At 56.9% G+C, this 26,936-nt stretch overlaps 5 protein-coding genes across 5 annotated transcripts; 2 read left to right on the top strand and 3 right to left on the bottom strand.

The window, feature by feature from the left end:
• Positions 1–8,316: 8,316 nt before the first annotated feature.
• On the bottom strand, positions 8,317–10,530 carry MIND_00409000 (uncharacterized protein; the record flags this gene model as incomplete). Its single annotated transcript, XM_037360914.1, has 10 exons — positions 8,317–8,400; positions 8,454–8,993; positions 9,053–9,400; positions 9,451–9,642; positions 9,687–9,848; positions 9,896–10,021; positions 10,072–10,203; positions 10,256–10,339; positions 10,392–10,463; positions 10,516–10,530. 10 exons carry the CDS (start codon positions 10,528–10,530, stop codon positions 8,317–8,319), a joined length of 1,755 nt encoding a protein of 584 aa, XP_037221206.1.
• Positions 10,531–11,052: 522 nt separating this feature from the next.
• Positions 11,053–11,891, top strand: MIND_00408900 (uncharacterized protein; the record flags this gene model as incomplete). Its single annotated transcript, XM_037360913.1, has 2 exons — positions 11,053–11,087; positions 11,147–11,891. Exons 1-2 carry the CDS (start codon positions 11,065–11,067, stop codon positions 11,889–11,891), a joined length of 768 nt encoding a protein of 255 aa, XP_037221205.1. The 5' UTR covers positions 11,053–11,064.
• A 1,522-nt stretch (positions 11,892–13,413) lies between these two features.
• MIND_00408800 (MYND-type domain-containing protein) lies at positions 13,414–15,116 on the top strand (the record flags this gene model as incomplete). Its single annotated transcript, XM_037360912.1, has 3 exons — positions 13,414–13,467; positions 13,519–14,730; positions 14,787–15,116. 3 exons carry the CDS (start codon positions 13,414–13,416, stop codon positions 15,114–15,116), a joined length of 1,596 nt encoding a protein of 531 aa, XP_037221204.1.
• A 2,251-nt stretch (positions 15,117–17,367) lies between these two features.
• MIND_00408700 (Aldo-ket-red domain-containing protein) lies at positions 17,368–18,007 on the bottom strand (the record flags this gene model as incomplete). The annotated part of the gene is made up of 4 exons (XM_037360911.1): positions 17,368–17,409; positions 17,465–17,658; positions 17,717–17,840; positions 17,885–18,007. 4 exons carry the CDS (start codon positions 18,005–18,007, stop codon positions 17,368–17,370), a joined length of 483 nt encoding a protein of 160 aa, XP_037221203.1.
• A 377-nt stretch (positions 18,008–18,384) lies between these two features.
• On the bottom strand, positions 18,385–19,334 carry MIND_00408600 (Aldo-ket-red domain-containing protein; the record flags this gene model as incomplete). Its single annotated transcript, XM_037360910.1, has 7 exons — positions 18,385–18,488; positions 18,538–18,592; positions 18,647–18,699; positions 18,749–18,834; positions 18,894–19,010; positions 19,065–19,191; positions 19,238–19,334. The coding sequence occupies 7 exons, from the start codon at positions 19,332–19,334 to the stop codon at positions 18,385–18,387; spliced, it is 639 nt and encodes a 212-aa protein (XP_037221202.1).
• Positions 19,335–26,936: the final 7,602 nt, after the last annotated feature.

Below are 26,936 nucleotides of genomic sequence, written 5' to 3'. Positions count from 1 at the left end.
AATCCAATTCTCCCCCAGAATCACTGTCCTGGTACCAGAATCGATGGCTCGCAATGAAAATCGCTAAGTCCAGTGGCATCAGCACATGTGATCACCGCATGATGTGATATTGCGTGCTTGATGGTTGTTACGCTTTATCGGGGTTGCTTCCTCCCCCCACTTTCCTCCCCTCGCCCGCCCTCGAGTCTCGTCCCCTAAGACCTTCGGCGCTGTTACGCCGCTCATCGACTACACTCCCACTCCTACTGCCCTCCCAACAACTCCACCTGCGCAAGATGGCCCGCGCAGCGAGCTCCTTCCTTCGCAAGCCCTGACATCAAGCCCTCCCTGCTCCTCAAGCCCGCAAGTCGCATACATCGTCAATACCGTCAAGGAAACTCAAGCAACACAATGGTCGGGCTCACCTCAAGATGCAGCTCGGCGTGCTCATCGTCCTCGCGGTCGTCTCCGCCGCCCCTCGCCGTCCCTGTCCCCATGCCCGTCCCGGAGCAACAGCAGAAGGTGTGCATGTGTCGCCCCCACTCCTCCCCCCTCGTCGCGCACCTAATACGCACGCCCCAGCCCGCCGACGTCGGCCCGAAATCCCCGCCGGCACCCACCCCGGCCCCCGCCCGCCGCCGGCAAAACCGCCCCAGCCACCGCGAATGCCAAAGCCGGGGACGCCTTCACGGAGATCCACCTCCCCGCCATGAGCGGCATCATCCCCGTGCGTGTGCTACCCCTCACAAGCATACCATCTATGACCGCGGCTCCGGAGGGCTGGAAGGAGCGCTTAGAGTTGTCGAACGGTACGCTTTCCGCTTTGCTCTCTCCAGCCATAACTCATCGTCCTCAAGTACTACGATGACGACACAACTTGCAGGAGCTCAGAGAGGGAGAAGAGGAGGGTTAGCAACGGCGATGGCGTTGCTGGTAGCGCTGACTGTGTACGGGCCCGGCCACGATAGAGCAACACTGAGCAGGGGATGCGACTCGGACAGAGAAAGGCCCGGACATCGCTACTGTACTGTACTACTACATGAATATACAGGATTTTAATTCTATTGCACCAGAAAGAGCGGGATCATACCAGAACAGTGAATGACACCAGTTTTGATTCTGGGCCCAGAATCAAAACTGGAGCGGGGCGTGAACATTGGGGCCAGTTTGGTTCTGGGGAGCTGGGAGAGCTGGAAGAGCTGGGCCCAGCTGCCCCAGGAGGATTCTATTTTCCTGATGTGCCCCTGCACCGCCGGGTTGTGGTCCCGCCCACGCTGAGGCCGCAGTAGGGTGCTGTGAGTAATGCAAAAAACATTACTCACACCGGTTTCGAAACCGGTTTCGAAACACCCCCCGTTTCGAAACAGTTTCGAAACCGGCCGGCCGGGGGGGTCCGCTGACAGTCGGCGGCTCGGGACAGCGCCGGGTATCACAATCCCGAGGCACACTATGCGCCAAGCCCAACTGGAGCAGCAGTGGAGCCCCACTGCCGTGAACACCCATCTGCCCGGCCTTCCGCCAGTAAGTGCAGGTGATATTGGGAGGGCATCAAGCCCTGACAGCCGGGCCCGGGCTTGCCGGACAATCACGTGTCGGTTTCGAAACCGGGTCGGCCGGCCACGGCATTCAAAACTAACACGTGTTTCGAAACCGGTTTCAAAACCGTTTCGAAACCACAGTTACTCACAGCACCCTAGGCCGCAGCGACTCGGGAGTACGCAGGGCGGGGTCGTCATCAGCTGGCCGGCACCGCCGGACCGGCCTGGTCGCAGTTTCGATCACCGGTGTCCCCGGACTAGTGATTGTCACGGGCTGCACAGCCCGTGACGGGCCGCGGGTACGGGCCTCCGCGGGTACGGGTGCGGGCCGCCCCCCCAGATCCCGCAGGCCCGTGACCAGGCCCGCGGTCAGTTGACGGCTGATCTGCCCTCTGATAGCAGTAAAGATGTGCCAGATAGTGTTATCGCACTTTATTGCCCATTCCAAGCTCAAAAACCGAGTCCCGAGGTTGCTTATTGCACATGCATAAGCTTCTCTCCAAGTTCCGTTCTCTCTTGGCACTGACCGCAGCAGTATCTTGGCAGAGAAAGTAGGCTAGAAGCATTATCGATACCTTGAATGTGCTGAGATTATCGCGATTAGAGTACGATTATCGTCTCGGTGCGAAGAGACTTCCAGTTTAAAACAGACAAGTTCTCACTCGTGTCACCCACTTTCGTTAGCACTTCACACACCCACGCATCGACACATTGAATACCACCACAATTCACGGCATGTCCAATTCGGATGGGCCTCTTCCTCCGCGCTCGCGCCGACCACCCAACATGTCCAAGAGATTCCTTGAATCTTCTTCCTCCTCGTCCTCCGGTCTCTCTCAATCCGCCAAATCTGTCGTTTCCCAGGTCAGCGCGGCCATGTCGAAGGCAAAGTCTGCCATTTCGCGTGGTGCGGCTAAGGCTGTGTCGTTTGTCTCCCCGAAGAAAACGTCGGCCAAAGGCAAAAAGTCTGACACTCCTCAAAAGAAGCGTGCTCGACTTGCGGCTCCTTCTCAGTCTTCAGTTTCTTCGGCTAACACGGATGCGACCAATATAGACACGGCGTCTGTCATAACGGCAACAGATCAGAGTGCGTTCTCACGATCTCTTCTTGTCTCTCACCCTCATCTTCACCGACAGGCTCATTCCAGTTTGCGGCCGACAATGATTCTTTGGCCCCCACATCACGGTCTACCTCCACCCGCTCGTCCCCAGCCTCATCCCCAGCCGCCTCCGTCATCGAAATCGTTGACTCGGACTCAGATGAAGAAACTGCGCCGCTCACTCCTGAAGCTCTATTGGGTGCGTGTTCTCATCTACGAAGCTTGCATTGTACTGACTCGAACCTGTTTGTAGAGAGGCTCAAGAGAAATTGGGCTAGCCCTGTCTACGCCTTCTTCTCTCAGGATGTCAGGATTGAAGAGCGTAAAAACGGACGACATCACATTTTCACTTGTGCCTTGAAAGGCTGTCGCCACACCATCGCTCGAAACCTTGACTCCAAGGACGCAAAATCGACGAAGAACCTCCTCCAGCATGCTCGACGGTGTTGGGGCGCCGATACCGTTAAGGCGGCGCTTGAGACAAAGGATATCGAGAAGACGAGGGAGATTCTTCGACGCAACCCCGATCCCCAACGTCGACTCACAGACATCTTCAAGCACCACACGTCTACGGGGAAGGAGGTCTATTCTGCCCGTCCGCTGACAGCTGCGGAGAATCGGTGCGCAACTGATTATTTGTGCATTTCCTCGTATTGACAGTCTTGCAGAGCCTGGCACGTTCGCTGGATGGCTGAGAGCCTTCGTCCCTTCCGGATCGTCAAAGACAGAGCATACCGCTTCCTGATGAAGTCGGGTCGCCCAGGCATTCATATTCCTTCCGCCGAAACTGTTGCTCGCGACGTTAAGAAGGTTTTCAAGAAGACGCGGGAACGTGTTAAACAGCGACTTTCGGTCAGCTTTGCCTTCTACTTTATATGATTGTCTGAGATCAACGTAGAATGTGTCGGGAGTCACCCTCATCACCGACGCCTGGACTGCGCCTAATCATCGCGCCTTTGTGGCCGTCGCAGGTGCATGGGAGGAAGATGGAAAGAAGGTCGAGTGTTTGATGGATTTTGTCGAAGTTCCCAAGGTGTGTTTTTGCATTTCCTTTGCTTTTTCGGCGTCTGAAAGCTTTGTAGTCTCACGACGGAAAGAATCTTGCTGCTGTCCTCGAAAAGGTGGCAAAAGATTTCGAGGTCAGCGACCGGATTATCAGCGTCACTTGCGACAACGCTACCAACAATGACACCATGATTGACGAGCTTCATCGCACCCTTCCCAACTTTCAAGGCGCGAAAGACCGCACTCGCTGCATGGCCCACGTTATCAATCTCGTCGCCAAAAGTCTGCTCAAGCTCTTTGAATCGCGCAAGACCAATGGGTCGACGGACAACGAGGACGAATTTGGCTCCCCGGGTGAAGATCTCGCCGATGCCATGCTTGATATCGACAACTTGCTGGCCGAGCTCAACGATCTCGAACACACTGAAGTGGAGCGTGACGCACCAGAGGACGAGTTCGACGAGGTGGCGCAGATGCTTGTTGAGGATAGAGAAGAGTTCCTAAGGCAGACGGCAGTCATTCGGTCTGCGCTGAAGAAGGTGTGTGTTCTTTGACTTTTCCTTTCATTTTCTAACGTTCCTTAGACGCGAGCTCTTGCCAACAAAATAATCCACTCGACTACGGGCAGATATATTTCGCCGCCCTCCGCCGCCCACCAGCCGCCCACCGCCGCGTCACCTAGCCCCATCGCCGCCCACCTCTGTCACGCTGCCGCGGCAGTCACACCAGTGGGTGGGCGGCGGGGTGGGCGGCGAAGTGCATGATTACGTCAGATCATGCACTTTCGCCGCTCGTCGACGTCGATCATGATCAATGCCACTAGGACTTGGCGCCAACGCCATCCCTTGCGGTCTTGCAGCACTAGATGGTGGATCTGCGTGGCAGACACTCACGCTGACAGCGAGTGTCGTCTCCGTTGGCTTTAGGGCCGCGGCCGCGGCCTGTCCGCGCGCCGCCCAGGGGTGGGCGGCGAAGTGCTCAATTTTAGCGTTTTGGGATTTTCATTGTATTGCATACTATTGGGTGTTCTGTACATGGTATTGAAGACCCCAATGCATAATTTGTAGTCATTGTGCTGCTATTTACATTCTAAGTAACTATAAATTTTTAGGGATTGTTGAATTAACATGTTACATCATATGTATAGCCCATATCTTGTATGCCTGGAGTATTTGGCAGCTAGCTATGCCTTCTGAGGGCATGGGATGCCCAGTCAGGGGCAGATCTAGTGGTTCACAACAAACCTGCAGGATGACAGCATTCATGAGGCACTCTTAACGCCAACAAATCTTCATTAATTAACTTACTACAGTGATTGACTACTTTTGAAAGATTGAGGACATGCACTCAGCCGCGCGTAACAGGGCCGCGCACAGCAGCGGTTCGGAGCGCGAATTAGAGCGCTTTGTTGGATACAAGCAACAAGTACTTACAAGTACTTAGCAATATTGATGGCAGCAGAACTGCGTCCCGCAAGCAACCGCGCAGCTCCTCGCAGCTCGGTCGCCAGCTGCGCGACAACGGCCGGGGTGAGCGCGCTTGATGGCGCGATCACGAAGACGATAGCAATGGCATGTTGTCGAAGTGCCAGTGCTCATCGCGATGCCCCGCAAGGTGCAACGAGTACCAGTAACCAGATAGCTCGGAACTAGCCAACTTGGAAGCAAGTTCTAAGAGCCGCCCACCACACAGGTGGTTCCGAGACCAAGGACATAATCGCGGAGCTGCTGTCGTTGCGCGCAGCACCGTCGGAAGAACGTCAGCACACCAGCGAGCAGTGGACCGGGACAAGCCGGAGGGCGATGTTGCTGGCATTGAAGTAGCGGTGCGCTCGGTCGGCGCGGCGCACCGCCGCTCACCTAAAAAGTATGCTCGCCGAGCCGCTCACTGGGCCGCGCACCATCCGCCGACGCCGATCACGGCGGGAGCCACTCGTATGCTGAGCATAGTGCAGAGAGAACCGTGACGCAGGCGTAGGGGCGGGAGAAGCAGAGCAGGGCTGTATTGGCGGTACACGCAACGGCAGCCATGTAGCCAGCATGTCCATCACCGCTCACCGCCGCTCACCCTCAGAAGACGATGGGCTTTCCATGGCCGGGCGGGTCGTGCGCACGATGCACGGGGCGCGGCTACAGAGACGGTGGCACGGTGCGTGAGCGCGACGTGGATGTTCGCAGCCCGGGATGCCTCCCAGGAGAAGGTCGAGCTCTCAACAAGATCCGGGGCCGCTGATCAAGCCGCGTACCAAGCTGCGGCGACAGGCGGCCAAGGCAACGTCGGCAAAAGCGGCATTCTCCAAGTCAGGGCGGGCGACGACTGAGGATGGTAGTGGAGCGTGGAGCGCTGGACACCACGTTGCGCGATGACTAGGGCGCAGCAGAAGAAGCCCAAGCAAGAGAGGATGCATTTGAGGACGGCACCAGCGACAGTCCATGGCCGGTGCCGGGCTGTGCAGCTTGAGGGCACAAGTACTGCCAGTACTGCCACTGGCAGTGGGGTCGTCGTTGAAGATGTTGGTGGAGTCTTGCAACGCGCATGCAAGCCCAGGTGGCGGCGGGGCACTTGACCGTGGTCGTGGAGCAGAGACAAGATGTAGAGATTCTAATCACTGATCATCTGTCAGCGTCGACGCCGCCGGCGAACGTTGATGGCGACGACGACGACGGCGAGGGCAACGCAACATGCGTTCAAGACCCGGAGAGGTGGCCAGCGAGGAAGGCAAGGGCCTTGTGATGACGAGGAGTTAGTCGCTGGAAGAGACCGGCGCCGCAGCGGCCGCTTACTGGGGTGGCGGCAGTGCTCCATCGCCGCCCTCCAGGTTTGGCTGGGAGCCGCCCTCTGTCACACCAGAGCCGCGCTCACTTGTGCGAGAGCCGCCCACCGCCGCGGCAACACTGCCACCAGCCGCCCACCGCGAAAAGAGGGCGGCGAAAATGAGGCAAAAAGCCGCCCACCGCCGGTCCGAGCCGCCCACCCAAAAAGTCCAAGGGCGATGCTCGACGACAAAGCCACCGTTCGAGCCGCTCAGTGGCGCGTTCGAAAGGGCTCGTCGGGGGCTATCGAACGCCCCAAGAATGTCGCTATTATGTTAAGGACTTACAAAGATATTGTCTACAGAATTTTCGTGGAGCCGCCCACCAGCCGCTTCCGAGCCGCCCACCCCAGAAGCGGCGAAATATTTTTGCCCCTCGACTACGATTCTCTTACCTGAGTGGAAGCGACTCCTCGAGGAGCTCAGCATGTCTGTTCGCATCCTGCCTCGCGACGTCAAGACCCGCTGGAACTCGACCTTCGACATGATCAACACGCTCCTCCAGTACAAGACACCCGTCCAGCGCTTCACTGCTAGTGCCGACAATGGCTTACGCGACTACGAGCTCAACTCGAACGAATGGGATGCGCTCAGAGATTTACGCGACGTTCTACAGGTACCTTTCTTATTCTTCATGTGTTGGAACTTATGCCCGCACAGTCCCTCAAACATGCTACGCTCTACTTCTCCCGCACATCAGCAACGCTCGCCAGTGTCGTTCCAACGATGGACAAGATCGACTCTCTGCTCGCGACCGCGGTACTCAAGACGACCGTTCAAGCCCCAACAGGCGGCGAGGAGAAGGTCGAACGCAAGCTCTGCACTCCAATCAAGATTGCACTGCTTCAGGCCAAGGCGACGCTGAATCGGTACTACTCACGTACCTTTGAGTCTCGGGTATACGGCGTTGCGATGAGTATGTGATCCTGAAGTGATTCTGTGTGCCTGTGCTCATCATAAACCACCAGTCCTTCACCCTCGCTACAAACTCGGCTACTTTGCGGACAACGATTGGGAATCTGTCGACGTCAAGCGTGCAAAGAAGCATCTCGCTGATTTGTATGAAGTCTACCGTCAGATTTACGCCCTCAAGTATCTCGAGGACTCGGACTCCAGTAACTCTGACGTTGAAATGGCCAAGTCGTCGGTACGTGAAATTCATTGCACCCTTATTTTTGCTCATATTTATGGCCAGAAGAAGTCGAAATCGGGATACCTCAACATGTTTGACGAGATGGACCTCGAAGAAGACAGGAACCTCAATCGCGCCGCCGCCGCCGCCGCCCTCGCAAAGGACGAACTCACCGTCTATCTGGCTCAGGCCCGTGTCTCCGGCATCACCGATGTTTTGCATTGGTGGCTCGACCACTCTGCCGAGTTCCCCATCCTCTCACGTCTTGCTCGCGACTACCTGTCCATCTCTCGTGTGTCTCAATATACTCTCTCACCACAATTATAAACTTATTCTTTCTAGCAACATCGGTTTATGTCGAACGCCAATTCAGCCGTGGCCGCCTGCTCATTTCCACCATCCGCAACCGATTGTCGGGGGAGACTGCGCGGCAGTTGATGTGCTTGGGATGCTGGAGCCTCCTTGGCTATGTTGATAGCGATGATATGACGGAGGTAACTCGGCTGCCTGACATCGAGGAGTAGAAGACATTGGTTTTTTTTGTACTATGCAACAAATACATGGCCTACTATGTGACGTTTTTATTACTTGGCCCGTGAGTTTCGGTGAGCGGGCCGCGCGGGCTACGGGCCACCCGCCACCCGCAGTCCAAGCGGCGGGTTCCCGTGGCCCGCGTAGCCGGGTGCGGGCCTCAGGCGGGTAAGGGTGCGGGCCACCTCCGGTTTACCCGCGGGTGGCCCGTGACAATCACTACCCCGGACGCTGTCGTATCAGGCGCCCGTTGGATCCTTCCCCCGATACTTCAGGCCGCGACAGCATACTGGCGCTCTTCCGCTATTGGCCACCGCCAGTCAGTAACGGCATTCAAGTCCTCTGTATCTACACACCTCTGTGTAGGAAGTTTTGTCATCGGCGCCTCTCGGTTCACCCACGCCAGGTAGAAATACCTTCTTAAGCTTGCCGTCAACCCATTGATACAGCTGCCCCTCCTCCCAACGGGCATTTGGTTTTGGATTCAAGTTGACTGCGGCAGAATTCGGAGTCCCGGATTCAGCAGTGGCGGGACCGATTCTGCGAACTTGGAGGTTGTGCAAGGCCGATACTAGGACCGCCGGGGCTGGGTTTGAATTGGACGACACGGGTTTGGCAGTCACAGGAAGGATTTTCTGGCCCAAAGGTGATATTGAGGCCACCCGGGCCTCCGCGGTTTGTATTGTCCGAACTTTTGCACTCGGATTTGCATTTGCATCGACGCCGAGTTGCCGCCGGAGCTCCCACGGGCGACGGGCCGGCGCCGACACGGGGACGCTCAGACCGAGATTGGCATCACCATATGGATGATGCTTGGGGTCCTCGTAGCTGACGTACGGTTGGTAAGTCGTCTGACGGGGACGCATAGAGCGCGGCCGCGGCGGCGAGCTCTCCTGCTATTGCCAGTGGGCGCCGCCGATCAGCGATCCCATCCAAATCGGGGATGTACACGCACCCCGGGATAGTATATCTTTTCGTTCTTGAACCAGAAGTATGGCTGCGATGGACGCCATGACCAATATGGCCCCCTCGACGCGCACGGCGCCCATATGTCACGCAGAAACACTTTCTTGCCGTCAACCCATTTGTATGGCAGCCGCTCTTCCGAAGGGGTCTTTGCATCGGTTGGGGCCAGGTTGAGCGCTGCGGATTCGCCAGTGCCAGGAAAGATTTTCCGAAACCGGAGGTTGCGCAGGGGCGATACGAGGGCCCCTGGGGGCTCCATGGGTGTTGTCGGAGCTAGTACCGCACTGGCATTCACAGATGGAGTCTGGGGAGGCACGTCGCTGGGTCGGGGAGTAGTCTGGAAGATTCAGCCAGAGACTCGGATATCGACGAGTCAGTAGGACTAACCTTCATTTTGATGCTTGCTGGTGGCGCATCACGCATTTCAAGCGTCGCCTGCTCCGTGTCCTCGCAGGGTTCATCCAGCATAGCAAAATGCTCTGCGGGGATGACCACCTCGATATGCGGAGGCGCTTCAGCGGGGGCAATATGCTCCGGCGCCGGCGCAATATTCCGACTCAAAGGAGAGCAGTGGAGCAACTACAGAAATGAGAAAGTGATGAATTTCAAGAGCCCCGACGTACCTCAGGGAACTCCATGCTCTGAGTCGGCGGGGTCATCTTCCTTGCCTTCTGCGGTGTTTGAGGACTTCGCGGACGCTCAGTCAATGCGCTGGCGGCAGGTGTTTCCTCAGCTGCAGACTCCGAGGGCGGATCGTGGTGGCGAGAGGAGTTTGGTCGTCGAGCCTGGAAACGTTAATATGCGAGTTGATTCGACGAGATTGAAGACACACTGGAGAATCACGTCTTGTCGGAGTCCGTAGAGAGGAAGCGCCAGCCTTTCCTCTCGTCGGCGTCCCTTTCGCCTTCGTGGCTTTTGTTGTCCGGCTTGGTGCGGCCTCCCGCGAGGCCACGACAAGCTGTGAGCGATGAGCATACGGAGCGAGCGAACGATAGGATTAGTACACACCGGCAGCACCTCGTTCCAAACCTCCTGCTCAATTGCCAGCCGCTTCTCCCACTCCCTCAGCTCCTCCAGACGCGCATCCACGTCGCCAGCAGAGCACGGCTGCTCCAAGCGACGCTGCAGCTCATAGTGCTCCTAGTCCAAAAGCGTTAGACGGCTTTACTGTCGGAGGAGCGCCACAACGCACGGTCTGCAGCTTAGCCTGCTCCTCCACCTGGGCCTGTATTCCCTCGATTGCCTTCAGTGGGTGCGGGCTGAACGAGTCCAGCGTCTTCAAGTTGAAGTATCATAAGCACACTGCCAGAGCTAGATGAAAGACGTACATATCCAATGGCGCGCGCATCCGCCTTTGCCGCGTCAATCTCGATATGCAGTCGCTCCAGCTCAGCAATAACCTTGCCGTCCGCCCTCAGCCTTCCTCGCTGGAGGAATCCGCTTAGAACTCACCTCCGCATCGCCCATCGTCGTTGGTGATTGATTCCCCCGTCTGTGGACCCCGTTGCCGGACGTACGAAGAGGGACCAGAGAAGGAGGGACTGTCACGCTAGCCCTGACATCCGTCACGCTAGCCCTGAAAGTGTTCAAGCACGTGTGCTGCGGGCCGTGGTCCGTGCGCCGTTGCCTAGGCGGGTTCCCCTTCGGCTTTGCGTCACAGAAGTCGCCGCGTCATTGAACCAGCCTCTGCAGTAAGTAGAGCAGGTGGACGCTGTACCAGAGCATGAGCAGTGCTGACAACGCACTCGAGCAAGGGCGCACTACTGCCTATGCTTGTCGTGGTCGGAAGGGAAAAGGAAAGTCACCCGGGCCCGGTGCCCATGGTAGTGACACGGATCGCCGCTCGGCGCACGGACCACCTTCAACGGCACGTGCTTGAAGACTGAGCCCGCTGAGCTTGGTATGTTTTTCTTTCTTCTTTTCCCCCATCATCACCCACCGCAAGGTCTACTCCCCCTGTTCTCCAGCCCAAGCTCATGCTCGGACAGATCCCATTTTGTGATGCCCCCTAGCACTGGCACGCCGTAAGCAATAATCAATATCCACCAAGTCCTCCCGAGTCCCGACGCCATGTGTTCAACAGACGACACACCCGTGCGGAGCGGGCAAGCATCCGTGTACTCTATGCTGCCGGCATCACCCAGAGAGCACTCGCACAGGCCTTTGGCGGCTCGGTCTCAACGGTCGGCCGCGTAATCTACAACGAACAGTCCAGTGTCGTGGACGACACTTCTGAGGACCGCTCCATCGCTCGCAAGGCAAAACTGCTCAAGTTCAGAGAGCTGGAGACAGTTGCTGCGAAGATTCATCCCAAGCAGCTGGCAGCACGCCGACCTACGCGTGCCGCGAGCTCCGGCCCAGCATCAGCCCGTGCACCACGGGCCCAAGCAGCCAGGGTAACGAAGACTGAGACAGACGACGAATACAAATATGCACCCAGCTCCACTGGCAGTGAATGTGAATCCGAGTCTGCTGTGTTCACCGATGACACTGGGGATTCGTCCTCCGAATCAAATTCAGAGACCTCTGACTCCGAGTCCACCAAGTCCATCGCTAGCGAGGTCGTCCCTGCGGACGCCAACCCCGATTTCCTCCTCAGCTTTCTCACCCGCATCTCCCTTCCCGGGCTATACGCACCACTCACAGCCGCAAACGTAGGGCGTGCGGACCTTCTCCGCCTTGCGAGCCCGGACATCACGGATGCGATGCGCTATGCGTATGTCGGGCAGCTGACGGCCCAGGCCAACATCGCTGAATTCGGCATCTCGCAGCGGGTGTGGTTTGTCGAGCACGCCAAGCAGCTGTCGCAATCAGAGGAAAACTTGTGAAATGAGCCGCTCCAAGCAAAACTGTGTGTTGTGTCCTGCAGGCGTGGTCTGAATCCGTTGAGATGTTGTATTGAAATGTAATTACTTGGTTGACAATATGAACCTTTGCGTGTCCTTTGTGTAATCCCTGCAAGCGCAAGACAGCCCTTCGAGGACTGGGTATCGGGGCCGCCAGGGGGTGAGACAAGGAGAGGATCATCCCGGCCAGTCGTCGCTGTGGTTTGGCGTTTTCGTCATCAACGGCGCGACTTGCTACAGCCTGACAACGCCACAGTCGTCTTCCGTGTCGCTGAATCAACGGGTAAATGCGTAGAAAGAGGTAAGGAAAGTGACCACGCACCTGAGCTCACGTATCGGCTTGTCTCCGTGGGCACCGCGACCAGCTCTTGTGTTCCGTCGTTAACAGCTGGCCCCAGCCAAGGCACAATTCGCAATCTTCCAGCCAATCAGCCTGGCTTCTGGATTAAAACAAGGCCATGAGCTTACCAAAGACCCATGAGAACGCGCTTGAGGGTCCTTCCAGTATCGCGCTGGATGCGCGCGCTGCATTGGGCGTCGTCGTGGAGGCGCGGAGAGAGCGTGTGAGCGCTGATCGGCTCTCGGCTCGGCGTAACGCCGTGACGGATGCATATCACTCCTTCTTCCGCTCCATGATGACTGAGGGCGCTGGGTATGCGCGCCGTTGGGCGCCGAGCGCCAGTGTTGCAACTGCAGCGCCTTTGACTTGGAGGAGTGTGTTCCTGGGGATAGAAGAGTAAGTACTCCGAGTCGGTGGGTGGGGTAACAGTGGTGTAGCGGAGAAAGGTGCGTGCTCGGCCCCTCTTCCTGTTCCAGGAATTAACGGTGGCCACACCAGCCTGTAGACCACGACCTTGTGCGCACGTGCACCGACTTCCAGCCTGCTCTCCTTCAGCATTGATATGGCGCTCCATGTTCTCCAACTCCGGAGAGAAAGGGCCAGCGGCTAGTCCTGCGCTCGTCGACCTCTGTTACGCGGAACTCAAGGCCGGCAGGCCGATAATCGATTGTGCTGCCTCGATGGGGGGTCAGGCTTTCTTCCGCGTCTGGTGCGCTGTCCAAGTCCCCGCTCGTGTCGTTGCCCTGACCGGGGTGCCAGACTGCACAACGCCAGCTTCGGAGCTTCCCCTCGCTAGCCCACCAAGAGCCAGTGCTCCAACCGCAGGGCCTGGAGTATTGACGCGTTGGCGCCGTGGACGGAAGCACCGTACGATCCGGGCTGCCAAAGAGCTCCGTAGGGTGGTGTCGCGAAAAAAGGTACGTGCTCGGTGCCTGTTTCTGCTTGCATTCTGAACACCAACCTGTAGACCATTGCGGGCTGCACTACGGGTAGCTAGACCAACTTGAAGTGTGGGCTGCATGGAAACGGGCGCTCTTTTCCCCATCATCATCCCGCCACCGTATCTACGCAATCTCCAGTGCTTTACCGTTGCACGTGGTTGCACGTGTTGTTGTTGACTGATTGATCGCGATAACGATCGATCGCACCTTGTCTCGCGCCACCATGCATGACTCGCTCCGGCTCTCAAAGATGCACAGGTTGCCCGTGCGGCTGAAGGTTCGCATTTCCTAAAGTCTTGACTCCACTGACTGTTACCTCTGGCCCTAGATTGCGGCGGAAAAAGTCCTCAGTCGCGGGGCGGGCATGAAGGAGGCGGTGGAAGTACTTGCTGTGGCAGGCAGGACCACGGAGCACAGCGCACTACTCCTCCCGGTGTTCTACGCCATGCTCGATACCGCTGTCATCCCCGAGCTTCGCGCGCCGGGCTTTGTCGACGAGAACATCGACACCGCCCGGAGGCATGCGACGTGTGCGGTTTGGGGCATTGACGGCGTACAGCGCGTGACGCACGTGATTACCGTCGCTGCGTTCTCTGACATATGGCGCCGCTGCTGGCCGTGGGTTGAATTCCTAACCGAATATTCAATGGTGCTTGCGCTTCCGTCGTCATCCTTGCGCACCGACACTGCGACCCCGCCGGGGGAGCTGCCAGCGCTGTGGCTGCGACTTTTGACGCGCCTCCTGGCCCTCTGTGTCACGCTGGATAGTGCTGTCATCGGGCAGACACGGGGATTCCGCGTCCTGCTTGGGGAGGCATGGGCACATGTGGTGCACGTGGAACCCGAAGATGCGGCATGCTTGCAGGATGTTGCTGTGTCGCTGACGCTCATCATGCGCTCTGCAGACACAGACATCATCGGGGACATCGCAGAGGGCGCCGGAGGGAAGCAGGCGCTGGCTACGGTCATTGTGGGTGACCTGTGGAATTCATGGCCAGATGGCACAGAGCCTGCCTCCTCTGCAAGTCTCCGCCGTGCCACCAGCCTCTTTGCCTTCCTGCGACTCGCACTCGACAACGGCTTGACGGAGGAACTCCAGGGAGAGGAGATCGTCGCTGGGCTGACCATTGCATGCGCCTCTTTGAGTGTAGCGACACGTGCGGATGGCATGCGGACCGAGCTCATGAACGATGCGCTGTCACTTCTTGTCCAGGTGCTCGATGGGCCGTGGCCGCAGGTGCGCGTTGCGGAAGCCATCGAGACAGGGCTCTTTGCTGTCCTCCATACAATGACCCGCTGGTCATCGCCCGCCAACACAACCTTGCTCATCAAACTTTTCCGCGATACACTACCTCCATTGCTGCCACTCCGCCCCGTCGCAGCAGTACTCCAGGAAGCACTCCTAGAGGTGCGCGACATGGACTCTGCCATGTGCATCCAGTCACCTGAACGCTCTTCGTCCCCTAACCTCCGCTATTCGCCATCCGAGTCCGGGCCCAACCCGAGACCTAGCATGTCCTGTACCGCAGACTCGGAGCATGTTTGTATCCCTCGCCTTGATGACTCAACACTGGCACCCGTTGACATGTCACACAGCCCGACGCCAACCACGTCGACGCGCACTTTGCGCTGCTCCCGGAGCAACACTCACCACAAAGCATCTCCACCGGCGCCGGCCCAGGTCCGCTCGGCGCCGAACCGACAATGACCGACGACCCGCCGCCGCTGCCCTCCGTCCGGGTCACGCTCCGCCCGTGCTGCTTCAACTGCTGGACGACGGAAAGCAACACGTGGCGCCGCAGTAGACTCTCCGTCGGCAAGATCGTCTGCATCGAGTGCGGTGTTTTCGAGCGTAAGCACTCCCGCCCCCGGCCCGTGCAGTTTCCCTGTGTGCCGCCCATTGGCTTGGTGGCGACCAAGACGTAGTTTTGGTGAGGGCGCGAGGCAGAGGAGGAGGGGTTGCTGAGGGCGAGCACTTCGTTCAGGACCGTCCTATGTAGACTCTAGAGTTGCAAGGTAACATTTTAGCCGCTTGGTTTGCATTTGCGTGTGCGGATGGCGGATGTCGTGGGCAAGCCTGCAACAGAGTCTTTCAGCTAAGTCAAGCTGGCGGTGAGCGATAAGCTTTCTCGCACCTGCTCGTCGATACTCTGCACGCACAACGATCGCGCGACCCGATTGACTTCTCCAAAAGAAGTATGCTGCTGGCTCGCGCAATCGGTGCGGGGTGCCAGGCAATAGAAGTGGAGGCCACCGTTGGCCACGCGTCTTATAACATACCCCCCCGCATTGTAAGACGCGGGCAGCAGTTTCGCCACAGATTTTAGACTCTCCATAAAGTTGGCGACTGGAGAAGGAGTGGTTAGGCGTATCGGTCAGTGTCGCCATGGCACTGCGCCAGCTGGCGCCGCAGGTGTGCTGCAAAGGCTGGCATTGTGCGTCGAGTCGGTCGAGATGGGCGTCAGGAACAAGAAGGGAGGCGATTGCGTAAGATGTGACTGGGCGATCACATCATGATTAGCTCCGCGCCGGGCACGCCCATTGGCTGGGCACACGTGTGCGCTGTCAATACGTGGCAGCGCTTTTCTCTCTTCACTTCCAGCTTCGCTGCAACTGGCTCTCCGTCTTCGCTCCATGTTTCCGAATGAACTCTTTCACAAGGTGCTCAAAGATGTATCGCCCGCCCAGCTCAAGCTCGTCGCTCTTGTCTCCCGTCGCCTGCGCCTCCTTGCTTGCCCATTCCTCTACAGCAAGCTTTCATTGACGCCATATGTGCCCACGGAGTATCGCACTGCCTCGTCAGACAGCCCTGTCCTTGAGCTCCCACCTGCTCACAAGGTGGCGGACGCCATCGCAAAACTGGCCTTCTTCATGTCCCCCGCCATTGCGCCGTATGTGCAACGCATCGATGTCGACTGGGAGGAGGTGAACGGCTTCGTTGAAAGAAGCAGAGACGCAGTATTTCATGACGTAGCCGGGACGCACACCATCTGCGATGTACTATTCGCTGGCATCTCCAAGTTCATCAACCTGCGCAAATTCTATGGCCACAGTCTCATATTCACTCTCTCTGCGCTCGCCAACCTTGCGCAGGTCCGCGGCCCTATTGAGTTGGATCTCTTTGCCTGTTCTGTGGACTCCGAGATCCAGGCCTTCCTTCGTGCCGCTATTAACGCACTCGACATCCATATCCGGGTCTCAAGCTTCAAAGTCGCCACTTCGGCACCATACCATGGCACGTGCATGCTCTCAGAATGGTTTGCGCTCTTGGAGCCCACTACACTCTCCGCGGTCAGCTTGGACATGGATCAGCCAGTGGAAGGGCTTACGAGTGTACTACCTCTTGTGAAACACCTGGCGCTTAGACTGACTGAGGGCTTCGCGTTCACATCCTCTGGCTGTGCGCAGCTTCATGCTGCCTTTCCTGCAGTTGAGGAACTTAGCATCGAGGCTTTGTGTGAAGCTACTATCATACCCCTCCTCTTACCGATCGCACCGTCTATCCACACATTGCATGTGGGAAACTTCGATGCTGCCAGCTTAGCGTTTGTACTACAGCGTAATATGCACTGTATCCCCGCGACAATCACGACAGTCACCCTCGAATGCCATGAGGGCGATCCCGCCGTGTGGGGCGCGGTCTTCGCTCACTTTCCGCACCTACACACCCTCAACTTCACTGTGACGATGCTGTCCGGACGATCGCTTACTGTAAGTGAATGTGCTCCTGACTCCCCGATGAACTGTAGCCATACCTTACTCAATACTATCACAGCCTGCCGCCTTCCTCACGGGCTTCCCGGCTAGTCTCCCCTTGGGTTTGCAGCGGCTCAAAGTCAAGTACTCGGATACGAATTGGTTCTTTCACCGTCGGCCCCACAGCAGTTCCTCGTCCGACACCGTGCTGATACACACAGAGCAAGTGCTGCGGACCCAGCTACTTCGCCGTTGCCCCAATCTCAGGTGGATTTCAATACTTGCGCCGCCCTTCCATGTAAATCTCCAGTGGACAAGGGACAGATAATGTGCGATTTGAGAACACGGGAATTCAGAATTGGTACATGTTCAATGTTGGGAAACGTTAGAGAACTTGAATGAACTCCTTTTTCATTCCACCGTGTTTGCTGCAGTCATAGGAAAGTCAGGTGTATGTTGGTCCATTCCATATCGCTCCGTGTCAAAGGATACCTTGGTTAAGCGGCGGGCGACCATAAGTCTCCTACCAACATCATTAGCACATCATTCACGCTAACATCGAGCGGAAAAATACATACCGGCTCCTGCGGGCGGTTGCCCAACACGCTCTCGATACGCGCCAACACCGCAGCATCCAGCTTGGGGAGCACCTCAAGCGCGGCGAGGTTTGCCTCGAGCTGCGCGACGGAGGACACGCCAAGGATAACCGTGGAGGTGTGGCGGTGCGCGGCAACCCACGCTAGCGCCAGCGCGGTTGGCGTGGAATTGAGTTCTGTTCGTGCACATCAGTCAAGGCCTCGAGTGGAGCAAGTTGGGGGTAAATGACGCACCGGCGGCAATTTCGCCGAGGAGGCGCACTTTCCGAAGCAGCTCTTCGCCCTGGGCACCCTCCGTCGCCCCACGGAACATGGGCACGGTAGCAAAGCGCGTGCCGTCTGGGATGCCGTCGTTGTACTAGCAAAGTTAGTGAGATTTTGAGAGGGTTGGGGAGTATATACCTTCCCGGTCAGCAGTCCACCCTGCAGCGCGGAGAACGCGGTTGTGCCGAGGCCGTACTTGGTGTACAAAGGACTGTGACAAGCCTTTGGCTTGTTGTTGCTTGTTTGGTCTTGTTTGTCCATATTTGGTAGTTGTTCCTGATCTCTCCCTTTATGTGTTCCTTAGTTCCTATATGTTTTCTTCTAGTTCCTGTTCCTGTTCCTTCTCCTAGCTCCTGGTTAGTAGTGTATATAAGCCTGTCTCTAGTTAGTTCCCATATCATATCATATAGTTTCCCAGCAGAGTTTCCCCCCCAGTTCAAAGTCTTTCCTCTTCTTCTCCCTCTCTGGTTGTGCTGTAGCCTTTCAGTTAGAGCAGTTTGAAGGGCTCTTGCTTTTCTTGTTCTTTCTCACACCAGTGAGAAAGCTTGTCAACTGATGAGGCACTATTAGCTCCTGATGGGAAAGCACGGTTGCCCACGCACGCATATTCCTTCTCCGGACGCTCGCGGTGGAACATGCTATTGTTTCCTCAGCATTAGTTGGAGGGGAAAATAAGATGGCGCGGACTTGTGCTTGCACTGCTCCGCGATCGGCGCGATGAGGTTCAACCGCGTGGCAACATCTGTTCCCAGGGTCAGCAATGGGAGGTCTAGGGCGGGGACCATGCTCACGATGCGCCTCCTCGATTTGGTGCGCGCTCCATTCGGAGGTTCCCCAGTAGAGGGCCTAAAACTGAATCTCAGTGTGTATGCCAATGGGTAGACAAAAGCTATGACGCACCCAGCCCTGGTCGATAACGTAGTTAAACGCGCGTACGATCTCCTCCATCGGAACTAGCTTGCGTCAGAGTTCGCCTCCTTGCGCCGAATATAAAGAACCCACCGGTCGTATCGCACCGATGCGCGAAGATGATGTCGACATAGTCCATCTGCAGCCGCCGCAGACACGCCTTCGTGCCCTCGATAACGCTGTTGCGAGTCAGGGCTGAAGGAAGGAAAGAAAGAAAGGAAGGAAGGAAGATGCGCACTGTTTACGCGACAGCCCCGTGTCGTTCGGACCTGTGCCTGGCTCGTGACTCCAGAATATCTTGGTCGAGATGATGAGGTCGGTGCGGCGCCAGCCAAGTTCTTTGATAGCACGACCCCTGCACAACAGAGCGCTTCAGCATAGGCAGAAAGCACCAACTACACATACGCACATTTCGCGCTCAGCCGCGCCCTTCTGGTAGTCCTCCGCGGTGTCGAACATGTTGATCCCATGTTCGAAGGCAGCCTGCATGATGTCCTTCACGCTCTCGCCGACGACAGAGCCGCCAAGGGTGAGCCCTGCTGGCAGATCAGCTATATCAAGGGAGAACGCGGACGGACGGACAGCCGCCGAGAGAGAAGAGCGGCACGCGGAGCCCGCTGGGGCCTAGTCGGCGGAAGGGCATCGCTTTTGCATCGAATACGGGGACTGGAGAGGACATGGAGAGAGGTGAAGAGGTGGCTGGATGAGAAGATCGATGGCAGCGTCGGCGAACGGGCCGGTGGTGTCTGCGGAAGGCGGAGCGCCGTCGTCGGGGGCAGTAGACCTATTAATGAAATGAGCAGTTCGCTACGCGTTATGATTAGGACACGGGTGATGCACCGTATAAAGCTTGAGCACGCTTAAATACCTATCAGAACCCAGTTGCGCGGACAATATAGGGCACACACCTTGTCCCCTCGCATTCGATTGTCCTCTGCTGCTTGCCATCCTCGCTATCTGCCGCTAACGTCGCGCTGCCTGTTTACGCCCAGTTGGGAGTCTGACCCCCGCCGTGAGTCCATCACTTGTAATAACTCGGATTACTAGGAAGCAGATGAGCGAAATATGAACCGAATGCAGGAAGGCGCACCTCAAGGCAGGCTTAATCCCAGTCATTACCAGCCCCTGTCATTCCTCGCGCCGTGGCTTGAGCATTGGGTGGGCTCGGGAAACAGGGGAAGTAGGCGGCATACCTGGGCTCGTGCATTGCCTGAGGCACCACTTCGACACTATGGAAACCCTCCAGCGCAAGCAGAATTCAAGCTCTGCGCGCGTATGCGACAGCGCTGATTGCTTGTCAAACGGAGGGCCGAAGGCCACACGGCACTGAGGCGGGAGATTCGATGAGGCGACGGCGACATTGCGACGTCATGGTGTAGCTCGTCAATCAAGTTCTAAGCTACTAGTGAGTTGCTTTCTAGCGCTCGAAGGCAGTCGTAACGCACCTCAGTGCCCCACTCCATATTAGCTGACGCCCAGCCAGCGGCCCGGTCCGGCAATATCGGGCTCATCACGAGTGGAGCATCGGGAACGGCCCTAGTTGGACCAGGATGGCCCGCGCGTTCGCGACATGGAGGTTAAGGACAAGCCGCCGCTGCTTACGTGTTTCGGGCATGTGGCGCCGTGACATCCATCTCTATTATGTCACTTCTTTCGTCTTCCCACCACTTCGTCAACGTCTGTGCTTTGCTGGGGGTGTGCGCTGGCGGGTCTGTGGAGCCTCAAAGTTATCAAGGCCATGGTCAAGGACGTAAGGAGTGTGAGAGGAGGGGAGGCGGAGGGGGCACATGGGCAGTGGGAAGAGGCGAGAGGTTGGGACACGGTGCGCTCTCGCGGCCTCGCTCCAGCGAGCACCTGCTGATTCGTTTCAATGGTCATTTGCAGACGTTCCTTGAAGCGCACGTCCCAAGCTACCGATAGACAATCTACCGGTAACGACAGGGCGTTAAGCACTCCAAACGTACCCCCGGAACCCATCTCGCTCTGCCGCACTTCCAAGTCGACATCTCCGCGTGTACTCGTATTGGCTGTCGACTGATTGCTTGCCTCGTTCCGGCGCACACCGGATCACACGCGCTCCGGTGACGCCCGGCGTCTTGGACGCGTGCGGTCAGTGGGCGTCTGAACTGAACCAAGGGCTGTTCATGCAGCGGACTCGAAGTTGGAAAAAGGCTTCGTGCATGGACACAACCCATCGCGCATCGATGCGCGGGCTCGAACACACCTTGTGGGTGGCAGGAGTCACAGATGGGCGACGACGGGACATGTCGTTCTTAGATGTGGCCTGCATTTCAGAGCAGCGATCATAAAGTCCTTGCTGAAAACTGTCATGAGTGCAGCTGGGGTAAAACGCCGCTACACGCTTGTAGCGGTGGTGTAGCGGTGGTGTAGCAGCGCCGCTACACTGCCACAAATTTCAATCAACGCAAATGTCTACAACAAGCCCACTGATTGTTGCACCACTCGGTGGATAAGCTGCTGAATGCAAATCATACTGGCTTTCTGAAGTCAGTGGCATAACAGCTCTGAGTTTTCAACATGTATGCATTTATTGATGTCTTATAAAAATAAATGTTGCTAGGGTAGAGCACGGGTCAGGGTCAACCCGCAGGGTTTCAGGGTAGGGTCTGTCAGGGTCAGGGTCAGGGTACACCAATTTCTGAACCCGGCCAAACCCGGACCCTTTCAGGGTCAACCCGGAGGGTCCAATAAGCTGTTGTGATGGGACAATTCCCTATCTAAACATGATTTTTGTGAGTTTTTGTGAGACAAAAAAAATCATATGTCACTCAGGTCACTCATGTGACATGTGACATAGAAGTAAATGAGATTAAATATGCTCAAAATCTTGAGGAAAAGGTTACATATACTATATCTGAGCCAATATCATGTAGCAAAATGTATATTATGTCAAAATTATTGTCCCAAATACATCTTCTGCTTCCTTATCTGCAACCCGTGGGTCAACCCGGACCCGGTTGGACCCGTACCCGGAAGGGTCAGGGTTAGTCAGGGTCAGGGTCAGGGTCAGCCTTCTGAGACCCGGACCCGGACCCGTGCTCCACCCTAAATGTTGCGGCGGTGTAGCGGGGGTCAAGCACTGTTGAGACAAGTTCATGTGCATTGGGGACTTCCCTGTAGCAGTCCTCTGGGACTTGTACAAACCTGATGCGGTGTCACAAAATCTTGCAGCGGTGTGTCACACATCTGTCGCGGTGCTTGTCTGCTTATCAACAGGGACACTTGGCACCACCCATCAGAGTGTGCAACTGCCTCAGTAAACACTCCCCCCTGGAATACTACCACCAGCTCGGCCGTCTACCCTGCTACACTTCAAGTCTAGTGGAGGGAATGGCTCGAAAGCGGCAGCACAGCGAGTTGACACGCAGTTCTATCTCCGAAGATCTCGAAACGCCAGAGGAGCTCGTTCAACGCTTATTCAAGAAGCAAAAGCTTGAGGGAAGCAGACAGCGCAGTGGCCGGAAGCGGACAGCGGGGAAATAAATGTCGAGTACCTGTGGATTTTAACTTGTAAATCTTGTAGCGGAGTCCTTGACAGACGCAGCGGTGGCGGCGTGACATGCAGCGGGGGTGTCATCACGCTGCAGCGGCAGTGTAGCGGTGGTGTAGCGGGTGTAGCGGGGTTTTACCCCATCCCTCATGAGTGTTGATAGCGGAAAATGAGAACCGGACCGACATGATCACTGACTGCATCGGGTCCAAATGAGGCCGCAAAAGTTGGGGGAGGTCGGGACGCATCGGCCAGCTAATCACCCTGATCTGCGGCCGCATGCACCTCGCGACGACAACTCCTCGTCCTCCGCCTATTGCCGAATACCGTCGCCATCATCATGGCATTGCAGGCCCGTCCTCTTCCCGGCCCAGGCCAACACACTACTAACCGGGTCCGCTCCGCAAGTCACGCACCTCCATTCCCAGGACCCCAGCGGACGAAAAAGAACCGAGTCCATGTATTTTTCGATGACCACGGCCCGGGCGCGCGGCGAACGCGCCATCCCCATAATCACACAAGCCCAAGCTTTCGCGTTCAACGGTGGTGAGGTCCATGCTGGAGGTGTGGTCGTACTGCACTGCACGACCTGTGGCGTTCTGCTTAAGCTTGCGGCGGCGCCAGTTGCAGATGTCCAGCGGCACCGGTACAGGGCCTGTTGACGAGGACGGGGTAGCATGAGTGTGCCAGAGCAGATGTATGTGAGGCGGGCGGAAGTTTTGCATGAGCTGGCGATGTCTGTCAAAGAGAAACACGTCAGCAGGGGCATCTGCTTGAACGAGATCTCTGGAGCGCACCATGTCCCAGCCGGGCCAGCCCCAAAGACGCCTCTCAAACTGCTTCTGTCATAAGCCCAACATGCAACGACCGCTCAGTCGCTCCCCGCACGCACGCAGCCGCCCAGCACAACCGTCGACCTTCAGCGCGAGTGGTAGGAAGACGAAAAGAGGCACAATCTCGACACTCCTCCAAGTTCGAGGCGCTGCGGTTGCGGCACTGGCTCCTGGTGAGGCTACCGAGTGGAAGCTGGCGTCGCACTCATTGGCACGAGTCAGGATCCTTGACGCGGATATGTGCGGGGGACAACGCACCAGTGATGAGATGAGCCCGCGCGCGTCAGGGCCGCCCAACGGTGCGCATACACAGCGCTCACTGGCTCGTCGTCGCAACGCTGAATCTGGATATGGGCCAGGGAAAGTTGGTGGGTATCGGCGCAAGGAGTTGGATTGGCCCCTGCCGAGTGCCGCTGAGGATGTTCTGTCAATGTTGGCGCCGAGAGAGGATGAGGCGCGAGCGGGGACGGTGCAGATGGCGCGCTTGGATATGATGGTTGGGGGAGCCGCGCAAGCGATACCTCAAAGCAGAGCGAGTATGGGCGGGAGGACGACTGCGACGAAATCGCGTCGCTCGCTGCTGGTCTTGGATCGGGCTCCAGCGTTGGAGGGCACCGTTGCGGGCGAATTTACTGGCGAGGGGAAAAGGAAGGACGAGTGGGAAAAGGAAGGACGAGCGATGAGATGTGAGAAGGAGTTGAAAAGTAAATCATGTGTGTCTCAGGTTCAGGAAATGAAATGAGGGCAGTGCCAGCAAGCATGTATTCAGAATGCAGAGCCATACAATGTACATAAGTGTCAGATGGCTACTTCACGATGCCGGAGACGGCTCACTGTGAGAAAAACAACAGGGTGGAGACGACCTTGAGGCTAGCGACTAGTACACGGCTGTTAATGGACACGGGAAGGCAGAGCTGCGTGATTATAGGCGGAGTTCATAGCAATGCTATCACGGCTCACCCACCTCCCAGCTTCCGATCAAATTACCCGCGGGCCGCGGTCGCGACTATTGAGCACATATACCTGCGAACACTTGCTTCTTACCTCTGCTCTTCGTCCCCGGGCCCTAACCTCCGCTACTCGCCATCCGGGCCATGTTCTGCACCACAGACCCGGGAGCATGTATGTCACGGTATCCCTCGCCTGGATGACTCAAGACCCGTTAACGTGTTACACAGCACCCCAGCGCACCCGAGACATCGCCCGATGCCGCGCATTTGGCGCCGCTCCTGGAGCAACACTCACCACAAAGCATCTCCACCGGCGCCAGCCCGCGTCCACCCGGCATCGGCCCGGGTCCACCCGGCGCCCGAACGGACACTGACCAACGACTCGCCACCGCTGCCCTCCGTCTGGGTCACGCTCCGCCCGTGCTGCTTCAACTGCTGGACGACGGAGAGCAACATGTGGCGACGCAGCAGGCTCTCCGTCGGCAAGATCGTCTGCATCGAGTGCGGTGTCTTCGAGCGTAAGCACTGGCGCCCCCGGCCCGCGCAGTTTCCCTATGTGCCGCCCCCTGGCTTGGTGGCGACCAAGGCATAGTTTGGTTGAGGACGGGAGGCGGAGGAGGGAGGGTTGCTGAGGGCGAGCACTTCGTCGAGGATCGTCCTACGTAGAGTTGGAAGGTAACATTTCAGCCGCTTGGTTTGTTTGCGTGTGCGGATGGCGGATGTTATGGGCAAGCCTGCAACAGTCTTTCAGCTAAGTCAAGCTTGCAGTGAGCGATAAACTTTCTCGCACCTGCTTGTCGATACTCTGCCCGTGCGACGACCCGATTGATTTCTCCAAAAGAAGTATGCTACTGGCTGGCGCAATTGATGCGGGTGCCAGGCGAGAGAAGGGGCGGCCACCGTTGGTCAGGTGGCCACGCGTCTTATAACGTGCCCCCCCGCATTATAAGACGCGGGCGGCATGGCGCAGCGGGCCTGTTTTGGATGGCACGCTGGCAGCACGCTGACGTTCGTCAGCACGACTGAGTAGACGAAGAACGAGGTCGCAACGAAGTTGAACGGGAGACGCACTGTACAAAGTCGACCCCCCGTCCACATCAGCAAAAAACGGAGAACCAGTCAAGGGCTTACCTGGTCTTGAAAACGGCAAAATCGACAAAATCGACCGCAAGATCCCGCCGGGCTGTCGGAGCGTCCAACGGGCCTTAAAAACGACCTTCAAATTGTAGGCGCGGGAAAACGGCAACGCGATGGCCAGCGTGGCGAGGACTGGCCGGCCCGATCTGGCCTTGCAATCGCTCGCGGGGCCTTCCAAACGACCATCAAATTGCGATGACCGACAAGACTTGTTGGAGTTCCCAAGGATTTCAGGCTGTGGTCAAGAGGGACCGGGCAGTTCACAAAATGTAATAATTGATCAAAAATATAGTTTATTTGGTTGGTTTTGGAAGAATAAACGTGCTGCAATCACCCATAGTGGTTAATATTGTACGACTGAAAGCCAAAAGGGACACCGAATCCTCCGTCCTGACCCACGACATCGCCGCCACAGACACCAAGCCCTCCGTCATGACCTACGACATCGCCGCCACCATTCCCTGCACCAGTTGGAAGGACACCGCCGGTACTTTCGTGGCCACGCTCCATCGACTCGGTGGCAGCGCGCTTGGCAGCGCGTGAATCGCGAAGGCGTTCGAAGTCGGAGGGGCCGGTAGGAGATTCCATCGCAGAGGCGGTGCGTTTGCGGATGTTGCAGCCGGGACCAGAGCCAAAGACGTGGCTGGAATAAATGTTAGCCAGAACTAAAACAAAATGACCACATACTGATTGAACGCCGCGAGAATAGGCGCGCTGGCAGAATCCGCGACGAGGGCCTTGATGTTCAGATAGAACACCGAATAGTCGAACTTGCGGTCGGTTTGGGTCCACTTGTGGTCAGCAAGTGCGTAGCGAACCTAGGACACAATTAATGAGCAAAGGTATTGAGTAACAGGGTCACTTACCTGGACAGCCACGTAGGCGATTTGCGCTGGGCCTAGCATTGTGATACCGGCTAGCCCACCCTTGCCTGTGCGGTTATAAGTAGCACCAGCGTCCTTGGTGGCAGTAGAAGGGCCTTGTATGAGGTGTTTCGTGACCTGGAAGAGATTAGGTTGAGCGCAGCTGAAAAAAATGCTTACAGCAAACAAGAACGGGTTGTCCAATAGTCCTTCCTCCAAGTTTGCCTCGTCGTATGGAGTGCCAGGGCGGTACAAGAATGCTGGAAGCTGCTCGGCGTCCACAGGGAGCACGCCATCTCGAATGGCTTGGATCGTGCTGATACTCGTTCAGTATCGGTAATGTTGATGTCAGTGACTTACTGATCGTCCTTGGGGTAGGCCATAGGCATCAGAAGACGGGCGGTGACTGGATTTCCGAAGCCGCGATTGGATTTGACGGAGAGGGCAAGGATGTTGCTTGCAATGGTCGACGTGGAATGGGTAGTGCCGGGAAGAGGCTGTTCGCCACAAAAAAAGTTCACGAGCTTGACGAATGCCTTGTTGATTGTTTCCGAATCGTCCGAACGGGCAGCGCGAAAGCCCTTCATAATCTAGAGTGATTTTGAGAGAGACTTGAAAAGAAAAATTGAAGGCGACGCACCTGTCTGCAGACCTTCTTGCGGAGTGGGACCTTTCCTCCTAGGTTGACCATGTCGAGCGCGAAGTTGTGCACATATGTTCCGACAGCCTTCACGGTGTCTTGAGCGAGTTTACGACTGCCAAAAATATGTTACGTGGGTCAAAATCTGAAAGCAACTACTTACCTCTCGATAGCTGGTGGACTTTGGTCTCCCTCTGCCCCGAGAAGGTCAGCTGCGACGTATGCTTCGACGAGTGGCGCGAGATCCACGAATGGGTTGAGAAAGAATATGAGACGGCGACCGTTTTCGCGAAGAGTGGCAGTACGAGTAACATCGTCACTGTCACTCAGCCTTCACTTTATTCAGC

The sequence above is a fragment of the Mycena indigotica genome (assembly GCF_014461135.1).
Source record: "Mycena indigotica strain 171206Taipei chromosome Unknown Mind.scaff0004, whole genome shotgun sequence".
Classification (NCBI taxonomy): Eukaryota; Fungi; Basidiomycota; class Agaricomycetes; order Agaricales; family Mycenaceae; genus Mycena; species Mycena indigotica.
The sequence above is the reverse complement of the archived record's forward strand: the minus strand, read 5'-3'. Positions and strand labels throughout refer to the sequence as shown.